This window comes from Oxyura jamaicensis (genome assembly GCF_011077185.1).
Source record: "Oxyura jamaicensis isolate SHBP4307 breed ruddy duck chromosome 1 unlocalized genomic scaffold, BPBGC_Ojam_1.0 oxy1_random_OJ106658, whole genome shotgun sequence".
In the NCBI taxonomy this organism is placed as follows: domain Eukaryota; kingdom Metazoa; phylum Chordata; class Aves; order Anseriformes; family Anatidae; genus Oxyura; species Oxyura jamaicensis.
The window spans coordinates 30,583-40,993 of record NW_023303261.1 but is presented as its reverse complement, the minus strand read 5'-3'; the positions used below and the strand labels follow the sequence as shown (position 1 = coordinate 40,993).

At 48.5% G+C, this 10,411-nt stretch overlaps 1 protein-coding gene across 1 annotated transcript in view; it reads right to left on the bottom strand.

Moving 5' to 3' along the window:
* Positions 1 to 324: 324 nt before the first annotated feature.
* The window catches only part of LOC118156969 (BCL-6 corepressor-like), a 33,463-nt gene continuing 23,376 nt past the window's right edge, over positions 325 to 10,411 (bottom strand). The window contains 5 exon segments of the mRNA XM_035311209.1: positions 325 to 1,448; positions 2,536 to 2,686; positions 2,896 to 2,973; positions 3,938 to 4,083; positions 9,933 to 10,099. Coding sequence (XP_035167100.1) covers positions 1,154 to 1,448; positions 2,536 to 2,686; positions 2,896 to 2,973; positions 3,938 to 4,083; positions 9,933 to 10,099 — 837 coding nt within the window. The 3' untranslated portion in view covers positions 325 to 1,153.

Sequence of the window (10,411 nt, the reverse complement as noted above, 5' to 3'; positions counted from 1 at the left end):
TCAATTTAACTTTAAAAGATGACAAAGGAGGAAAAATAATTGAACCTATTCACAATTCTTGAACTGAATGGCGATGCAGAAAGTATTGTGAATACTGCTTTTAAGCCTCTGTCCCATAAAGGGCTCCCAATGTTTTCTTGTAACCTTGAATTTAGAAAGCCAGTGTAGATTCCACCTCAGATTCACGAACCGCTTGCTCTCCAGCACCTGTGCCAGCTCTGATCTGCTCTGCTGCAGGAGATGTGGCGCAGAGCCTCCTTTCATAAACATTAATAGGTCCGAGCTCATTTCACAATCATGCACGGAATTAGAGTCACCTTAGCATCTTCATTTCTCAACAGTTTTATTGCCTTTAAGAAAATTTTTGTAAAATATAAATACAAAGGCAGGAGATTTACTTACAAAGTTAAAACACAGATCTCAAACATAAACACACAATTCAGAAAATTTAGTTTATGTACAGTTTCAAGCAACTTCAACATATGTTAGTTTTTCAATATTTTACAAGGTACAGAAAAAATAGTTCAACGTCTTCTTTAAATAAAGAGCATAAAATGTTTAAACATATATAAACAATCCGGTTTGATGTGTGAAAACTAAATTTCACAGCTTTTAAATTAGGATATAAAAGTTCTTACAATTAGTTGATGTGTATGGATATGGTTTAATTTATATTACAAACTATTGAATTATATTCAATAGTGCTTACCTGGCCAAAGCAGGTAATTCTGTAAACAAAAAAACAAAAATAATATCACCAAGTGCCTTCCCAAAATCCTATCTCCCAAACAAGCCACATGACTTTGATCACATCACCTATAAAAAGTATGTTCTGTGTAATCAGTGCTTTGTATGAAACAAAGTCGATGTGTGGGTGTATTCTCTAAAAAAAAAATGTGTTCCAAGTAATAACAAACTTATCCCAAAGCCTGTGTGCATTTAAAGAAACATTATATAACAATTTTGTAAAAACTGATTGAAGTTAAAAAAAAATTCTTCCAAAATCCATCCAACTGGAATTCAGATCTCTTATATAAAGGAAAGATATTTTCATATTTAATAGTGTCCTTTCTTTACAGAAACAATTGCATTTGAACACATATACATAAAGAAGTAACTGTATATAGTACTGTACATTAAACGGCCTGATGGTTCAGCAAAGGATGTCGAAGGGAGGGTCCTTGTGTGGATGCAACCAGTGAAGCGAGGAGCCCAGCAAAGTCTTGAGTTCGCTTGTAAACTCTACCAAGTCCAACAGCTCTTTGCTTTCTGGGTTAAACGCTTCAAGGTCCGTAGCACAAGTGAGCAACTGGCTGAGAGAAGTCTGTTTGTAAAACTCTGCCTCTGTGATGGTGACGACTTCCAGATTGGGGAAGTTGCAGCGGAAGATGCGAGATGACATTTTTAGCCTCTTTACCACGTCGGAGAGCAAGAGCCAGTTTCGCGGTCTGGGGAGGTGAAGGAGAAAAAGGCTCCAACAACCGACATTAAGCCAGGGGCTCCTCGACCCTCCACTACCCCACCACTGTGTGACAGAGCCCTCCTACCCACCCCACAGAAACGACCCCCTCAAAACCAAGGGCATTGCCTGAGGACTCAAACATGCAGGCGCTGGAGCCTACAAACCCAGGGCTTGTGAGAGCACGCGTGTCCCAGCAGCCACACCAACGTCTAAAGCTTCACCGGGCTGAGCCTGACTACCACAAAACAAGTCAGGAGATGGCCAACAGTTATAACCTAAATTTCAGCATCTCTGACTTCGGCAGATGTCGGTATTAAATATAAGCCATCGGAGGGTTGTTGTTCTGATTAAGAAGACAATTCTTTAATTTAACCTTTCCAGTTGTCCATGTCAGAAAACCTGCGTTACATCAATCACCCAAACGATGAGTATATGCTAAAACCTGCCCTCCTGCATGATTAGTATTTAAAACTGTTTTTCCCACAGCTGTCATCAAAACTGGTGCGAACGACAAATGGTAGCTGTTTACTAAGCTAATTTATACCTTCAATACAACACAGAATCGAACTATGCTTATTATTATCATAGTATCTTCTGTAAGGTGTTTGTTTGAACCAGTCTGGGGTTTGAACCAGTTTTGCTGCAGCACCTAGAACAGCACTAACGGTGCGGTTTTGTCATCCACAAAAGCACATCCGCTCAGCATAGCAGAAATGCCTATTGAATAAAATTAAGAACACCTTTCCAGCATCACAGCCAAATTAAAGTACCAGAAGCACTTGCGTTTGGGGATGTTATTATACCAAGGCGTCTGTCTGCGATGAGGGAAGGAATTTGTGCTCAAACATCATTCACTCTGCTATGGAGCACGGCACGCCAAACAGAGCCCCCACAAGGCAGCTCTTCCCCCTTTCGCCCTCTATTATCTTATTTCAGAAAAGCCCAGCAGTTATGGTATTGCCATCTCATTCACGTTAGATAATGTAAACACATTTTCCCACAGATACAAACTGCTGTTGTCCCAAGCAGGTCGTTTCAGCTATTTTCACCCCAAAACCTGTATTTGTTCTTACCCCTGAGAGAGACACACTTGGATGTTGTAACAGGGCAAGGGAAGTTCATCCGAAAATTCGAATTCAAACACATCGCTAAAGCCATCTTCATCTTCATCGCCTGGGCCAGGGGGATTTGCCAAGATGTCAAATCCAGATTCATCTTTTGGATCTAAATAAAATTGAACAAAAAGGCCAAGTCAGCGTTTAAAAGACCGTTGCAGGTCCTGCTTTTTCTTCCAATAATATAATCTGTAAATAAAATCAGTTTGCTTCCTTCCTAACTTCCTCCACCACAAAAACAAGCCAGCCCCCGCCCCCACGTGCTGCGCGTTTTGAAAGTCTCCACATGCAAAGAAAAAAAGGGTAACATTTGCTCACCGCACACAGAGCTGCCATAGAAATCCCAGTACAAACCAGGGTCATCAACACTTCGACCCTGCAGGTCAGTTAAATACTCTGGAGAGGAAAAAACAACAACAAAAACATACTGATGAGAACAAAAAGCTGGCAAGTTTAGCAGACCGTGTGTCATACGGAGTCTCACCGTGCATACTTCATACCTTCCACCGAAAACACCCACACCACTATTACAGATGCACACGAAAAACGTGCTCGTGCCATCCTCACAAACATGCCTGGAACTCGCTCCTCCCCTGCGTCCCTTCTCCCGCCACGCAAAATCACGGCCCATCACATCACATAATCACCCAGGGTCTGACAGGGACGGCCCCGACCTCAAGCCTGGGTAACTGACAGCAGCACTTTGTGTCTGTGAAACGTAGGATGCACCACGCTTTTTAGCCTGCAGCTACTCTGGACACCAGCTTGGGGGTGAAGCAGTGCCCATGAAGAAACTGATGGAAAAGGTTTCTCCACGCAGATGTGTTCAGAAGATACGAGTGTTTTCTACAGATCTAAGTTGGGAGATTTGATCGCTGAGTTGATGAAAAGATTCTGGGATTCCAGACACCAATAAGCCTAAAATACTGGACTTCACTGCCCGATACACTTATGCATTCTCTATTCTGATGCAGGGGCGAGTACTTAAAAGCCATCAACTGTGAGTACTACAAACACTTCCAGAGGTGAAGGTGGCAGGGAATGCTAGTGTCTTTATCCAAAACTAACGGGGGGAAAACTAAACACATTAGAACACAGACGGGGGGTTAAAGAGATGAGCACTTAACACAGTTTTAGCGCATTTCAGATATAAAATGAGGCAGAACTTGCAAAAAGCACTGTATGAAAGGAAGCAAGACGTCAGGAAACATGACTGTGTTTTTGCATGCAAGGAGAAGCTACCAAAGCCTTCTCCAAGTCTCCTTTTACATGGTGCCATGCCAGGTGGGCAGTAGGACTTTTTGGGGTCAGGAAACGTCACCCCACAGCCCACAGCGCCCCATGGGACAAGGCCACACACCTGTGAGGAAGGTCTCCATCAGCTCGCTGTGGGTCATTTTCACAATGGTCCTCCCGGAGTACGTTGCGAGCGTTGGATCAGCACCATAGGACAGTAAAAGGCGGACAATTTCTAAGTGATCGTTTTCTACCGCGTCATGGATTGGTCTAGGGAAAAGAAAAAAGAAAAAAAAAAGGTCACGATATTACACTTTGACTCAAGCATTATGTAAATGTCTTCAAAAAGAAACTTCTGATTTCAGACCAAAGTTATTTATAGCGACTAACACTATTAATACAGCTGTCAGTCGTCCCATTGTTGGTTTTACTCGCACATCACTCCCTCCCTCCCCTCCTGTCTTTTCACAGTCAGACTGCTCGGGGCAGGCATTTCTGTTGCATCCATTCATTGCCTTACATATTTCGAGGGCCAGTAAAATAATTACACCCCTGTACCAGAAAGCAGGAGTTTGTGTGAAGCCTCACAAACATAATTTTGCGGCAAGTCTCTCTACCGTTCCAAATCTGTGCCAATTTAACAGCGTGTTGTGCAGTACGGGCTCATTCAGCCTGCCTCTGGGCAAGCACGCAAAGCAGTTACCCAAAGCTTCCGAATTACGTACACGCAAGTAAGTCATGAAAATTTGCTAGGAATTAAACTTAGGAGCTATATCCTCTTTAAACAGCGCTTGTGAATGTATCTGCAGCACAATTCAACCCTTCTACCTGGTGAAGATAAAAGCGTGGTATTTTAAGTTTAGTCCACGCAGAAGTTAGGCATTGTATGTGGCATCAGCAATCCATACAAGCTCGGGCACAGATCTGGTGAGCCTACCGAAGGATTATTAATACATGTGCCTGCAACTCCTGGTTAGAGTTCCTTATGACTGATTACAAATCGCATTAACTTTTTTGCCTTTAGAATGTGCTACGCGTAACAGGGAGCTGTCTGGCAGCAGAACACCTCACCCCCCGGACTAATGAAGAGGTGTTAAAATCCCATTTTTCCCCTGGATGGCGACGGGCAGGGAACTGAACACCCAGGGGCGAGCAGCCGTGGCTGTTCAGCTGGGTGCTTCCTTCGGGCTGCCAAGCAAAAGCGCCGCTGCCCCCCACAAGGCTTTTAAGCTCTCTGGCAGATGTGTTGAAAGGCGAGAGAGATAAGGAAGGGCTTCAGCTAGGATCGCACGCTGCCTCCCCACAAAACTTGCCAAATAGCTGTACAAGGGAAACGAGCCTGGGAGCCTCTGCTCCGCGTCCCACCCAGCCAAGCGCCTTGGCTGGCACCCAGGGCTGACCCCCCCGCGGAGCCCCCTGCCACCTGCAGCAACGTCCCCGCTACATGACCGCCTTTTGGGCACGGGCTGGCGCCCACGGAGCTGAGGACAGAGCAGAGGCAGATCTGAACAGCAAAGGGTCGGGGTGAGGAGGAGGGAGAAGAGGAAGGGGCACCGCTGCTTCCCCATCTATCACTGCTGGGAGGAGGGCTCTGAGATCCCTTAAAAAGCAGCGTGCTCCAGGTGTGTTTGTTCCAGGCAGGCTGTGATTTAGGGCGATTAACATCTGTGACACGTGAAGCACTCGCGCTTGCTCCCATCTTGCCGGAAAGCTGCTTGCAGCTTTGTTTTTAACGCACGCAGGCTGTACCGACACACGGAGCTCCTTCCCTGCAGAGAGGGGGCTGACCCCCCGCACACCAGCACAGCGAACAAGCAGCAACCCCACGCTGCTGTCCGCAGCCCTCGATCCAATTCGTGCCACCCCGCAGCCCCCCCGGCACGCCTCCAAAGTCGGACAGGGGGACGCAGGGAAGAGGCGAGAGCGACGGCTGCCTCCAACCGCTGAGGACGCCTTCCGTCCCCCACTCACGTTGCTGCAGCCTTTAACTGGGAGCCCTTTTCCATTTTATTTTAGAATTAGGATTTTCTGGTTTCGTCGGGGGCTGGGTGGGAGGATTGTGGGTTTATTGGTTTGTGGGTTTTCTTGTTTTTTGTTTTGTTTTGGTGTTTGTTTTTTTTAACTGACTTACCTAAGTGGCTTTTGAAGCAGTAATGAATTCAAGATGATCCCTTAACTTATTAAAAACAGCATCTAAATCGCTGCCCAGTGTTTCACTCAGTTTAATGACACCCGGCCGAGTTTATCAGAGAGAAAAGCCCTGGGAGGGGAGCCCCTCTCCCAACTCTACGGCTCAGCCAGGCCAGCAGGGTGCTGCAGGGGGGCAGGCAGCCCCGTCCCACAGGGCAGCGGGATCCCAGCCCGGGCACAGGAGGGGATTTACAAAGGCAAGGGGAAGGAAAGGCGCAGTAAAGCCGTGTGGAAGGAGGAAGAACACTAGATAAAAGGAAGGAAAGAAAATGCTGCTGGGGAGGGGGATAAAAAGAGAGATTCCCAAAAGACAAGGCAGGGGGAAAAAGGCATTAACAGGGTGCTACCAGACTTTTACTGGCTTGCACAGCCCTTTGGCAAGTTCAGGAGCGGGACTGTGCAAAGACACGGATACCTGTGTTTGCTTCTCCCACCAGGGCAGGCGGAGGAGGGAAGGTTTTTCAGGCTTGGCAGAGTTTAACCACCCTCTCTGTAGGATGCAGAAGCGACTACTGGAGTTGGAAACTTTCTCAGATGTGAGAAAAAGATCCCTGGGGGGTCCTCTCCTGGGCTCCTTTGCCCATATAATCTTTTCCGCCCTGAGCATCGTGGAAATAAACATTCCCTGTCCCTGATGGTACAGTTAACGGTAGTACAGCTTGTTTTTAAAACAAACCCTTCAAAAGGCCCCAAAAGGGTCTGGGGACATTCAAGAGCTCCGATATCCTACAGCAGACACACATCTCAGCTCTCTCCGGTGTACTGTCGAATTCTTACTACTATTTTTACTGCTACCAGAGCCAGGGAAACATTTCACTGGGGGTTTATCATTCCACCACCAAAATTATAAACTATTTAGGCCAGGCAGGGTTTGCTCTCAGCCTTTCAGGCACCATCAAAACTTTTCCCTCGCTGCAGTGAGAGGCCTCGAGACTCACCGGGCAGCACCGTGTCTCTCTCTTGGTTTTATTTTTGTTTCCCTGGCGGATGTCACGCAAGGCTGCCCCGCAGAAGCGGCGCGGCACGAGTCACGGGAGGCCGGCCACACCGGCTGCCTCTCCCCTAACGCAATTAGCTGCTGGAGGGGATCGTCTTGCCAAGACCAGCCGCGAAAGGACGTAGGAAGAGAGCGAGCCGTCTTGGCACGGTCCTCCCCAGAAATAAAAGGGCTGAGCTCATCAGCCGCCAGGAGAAGGATGAGGCAAGGCTGGCTGCGGAGGGCGAACGGAGCGGAGCGAGCGGCTGGCGGTGCCCGAGGCGAGGGAGCGCCTCGCCAGCAGGCTGGGGGTGCCCGCGTTTCTGGCGCACGGCTGTGTTATTAAGGCTAAAAGGAGGCGAAGAAGGGAGACCAGAGAAGCCGGCAGCCACCCTGGTGTCAGGCGTTGTTGGCCTTATACCGCCGTGGCGAGCCAAGTGCGGGGTCCTGTCGGGGAAGCAGTGCGGTCACCTCTTAAGTGCGGCCTGTTATTATTTATAGGTAAGGCGATTAAGAGCCCTTAGTGGCTGCAGCACCTTTGAGACGGGTCTTAAAGATCTCGCCGGGTTCCACAATAATCTTTGATGGGCCACTCGTTCAGCAGCAGCCTGCTTGTGTATTCAGGGTCTGCTGCCAGGGTCTGCTGGCAAGGCTCCGCATACAGAGAGCTACCAGCAGCATGCAGTTTATGGGGGGAAAGGGGGAAAAATGCTGAAGCCTGCAGCACTGAGCCCCTGGGGCCAGCTGAGCTGTGCCTGGGGACTGAGGGACAGGGTGCCTGCAGGCGGCAGGTGGGCAGGCAGAGCCCTGGAGCAGGGAGGCACAGCACCCGCATCTCCTGCCTTAGTTTTTGATTTCAGTGGGATTTCTGAGAGTACCAGAAATGCAGCCTGCCTTTTGAACACCAGACTGACTAGCTGCGCGGCTAAATAAAGGGAAAAGACAAGGAAAAGGGAGAGAGAGGGGATCTTCAGCCCAGCGCTCTGCTTCATTTCCAAAAGCTGCACGTGTGCAAAAATGCCACGTCCATCAGGGCACGAGCAGCACTGCAGGCAGGGTTACAAGAAGGCGCACACAAACCCTGCACAGCTGCCTTACACCCTTCCCGTTGGTACGGACACGCTGCTCAGGCTGAAGCGACATCCTCTCGTGTCACAACTTTTCAGAGCCCCCAAAAGTCAACGCAGAGGCAGCAGGCAGGCACCAGCCCGGACCCAAGCTTCAGGACACGCTGACAAATCCAGCGAGGGCAGTTACACCAGGGGTCTGGTCTGTATGGGCTCGCGTAGCTGCCTGTACCGTATGCTGGGTTAGTTCTGCGGAGATTTGAAAACAAATATCCTTCCAAGGGGGAAACATTTTCAGGAATTTGAATTTTAAAAAGCAACTAAGTTGAGGAAGACCGACACTTCTTTCCTCCCCAAAGTTAAAGGACAAGAACTAATCAAGGCTTCAGGATCAAAATGGGATTTGTCTCAGGAACACTGGGGCTTACCCCACGGAGAAGGACAAGTCTGGCCCAACAAAAGGCAGGGGACAACGCTGCTCACATGCTCCCTACAGAAGCTTCTGCTCTCTGCCCTGCTAGACTGTGGGCAGCTCTACCATCCTTCGTCTGCACCTGAGATGTGTTTTGGATTCACACTGTCTACTGGGCAGCTTTTCAAAGAAGATTTAAGTCTGCCACCAGAAAGCAAAGGGAGACGCAAGCCGAGCTCTGACACTGCCATCTAGGATCAGATCGCTATTACGTTCGTTTCCAAGGCGCGTTTTCCCCACAACTTTCCAGAGAGCACAAGCCAAGTTTCTTCCTGGAAAATCGACTCCGTCTGTGAACTGAAACCAAAAGCGGACTGTGCGCTCGCAGGTAACGGAGACTGCCTGTTTCTGGGGCTGTTTTTCTACCTAGGCTATTCCTGTGAGTGAGGCGAACATCATTTGGGACTTGTTTAACAGCAGCCCCGGCAGCCCAGCTTCTTCTCTCCTGTCTCCTCCCCTCCCCAGTAAAGGCATAAAGAGCTTAAAAACAAAAGAGGCAGACCCTTAGTCATGCTGATTTTACCTCCCTGGCTATTGGGATGGTGATAGTGAATGCGATAAACCATTTAAGATAACAAGCTGCAGGAGCCTGGCGGAATACAAAGCGACCTGTCCCCAAAAGGAATAGGTCGGACAAAGTCCTGCATATTCGGGGGAAAAGTTATCCCAAGGTCAGCCCCGCAGAGGTGGTCAAAGACGGGCTTAGGAATTGGATAAAGACTTCATTAGGAGATGCACAAGGAGCTTAAACAAGAAGTGGAGCCACATCTTCTACATCCACAAACCAAAACAAAAAGAAAACCCACAAGCTCAGTATTCTGTGAGCACCCCTTCTGTGAAGGAGAAAAAAAAGCCAACGTTGGCTTAAAAAAAAATCAATCCAAAATATGCAATGCGCAGATAGAGTTTAACAGCTAAGCAAAACAGTATTTTTATAAAGCACATATAGGACTTGCACGCCCAATCACTGTAAGAGCCTGAAGTGCTCTTAAAAGTAACACTACTAACAAGGCAAAGACCACTCTTTGGCACAACTCAAAGGACCTGGAGCGCATACAAATAGGGCTGCAGCTCAAGTATCATTCCTTCCTGCCCTGCAGCTGGGGATTTCACAAACTCTTAAAAAAAAAAAAAAAAAAAAAAAAACTTGTTAAAATTCCCAGGGGCAGGGAAAAAAAAAAAAAAAAACAACCACCTCACACTGAAGTAGAGTCACAACAACGATGTGCCCCCCACCGCCCCATCACCCTGTCCCAGCGACAGGGAGGCAGCGTTACCCCTGGGGGGCTTCATGCAGGTTTGGGGGGACATAGAGAGGAGACAGAGGGGAGAGGGAAGGGGTGCTTCCCCGTGTTGCCATCCCATCCCGAAAGAAACCCCGCGTAGCAGCCCCACGGTGCCGTGCGTTACTAACCTGGTTCCGTCCTGCGCGCTGCAGTTCACGTCAGCCCCGTACTCGAGGAGATGTCTCACGATGCTCAGCCAGCCCCTGGCACAGGCCTCATGCAGGGCACAATAACCCGCATTGTCACGATGGTTTACATCACAGACCTTGTTTTCCAAACAATACAGAACCACTTCCTGGAAATAGGAGAGGAGGAAAAACATACATCGAGTTATTTGTTACTGCCGAGCTGCTGCACGGGTTTCTCTTCTCTAAGGAAAAGGGGGGCTGGGGGACAGGAGGCAAAACACAGCCTCCCTACAATACTGCGACATGCCTAAGTACCCCCTTAGACACAGGTCAGCCAAAAAAAAAAATAAAGGACAAAGGGGAAGGTGTTCAAAGCTGTATTTGTACAGGAGGCACCAGGAGCAGGACAAGACTGTGCAACGCGGCACCGAGAGCCCCGCGTCCTGTGGAGAGGTTTCCCATCGCCGCAGGAGCCCGGG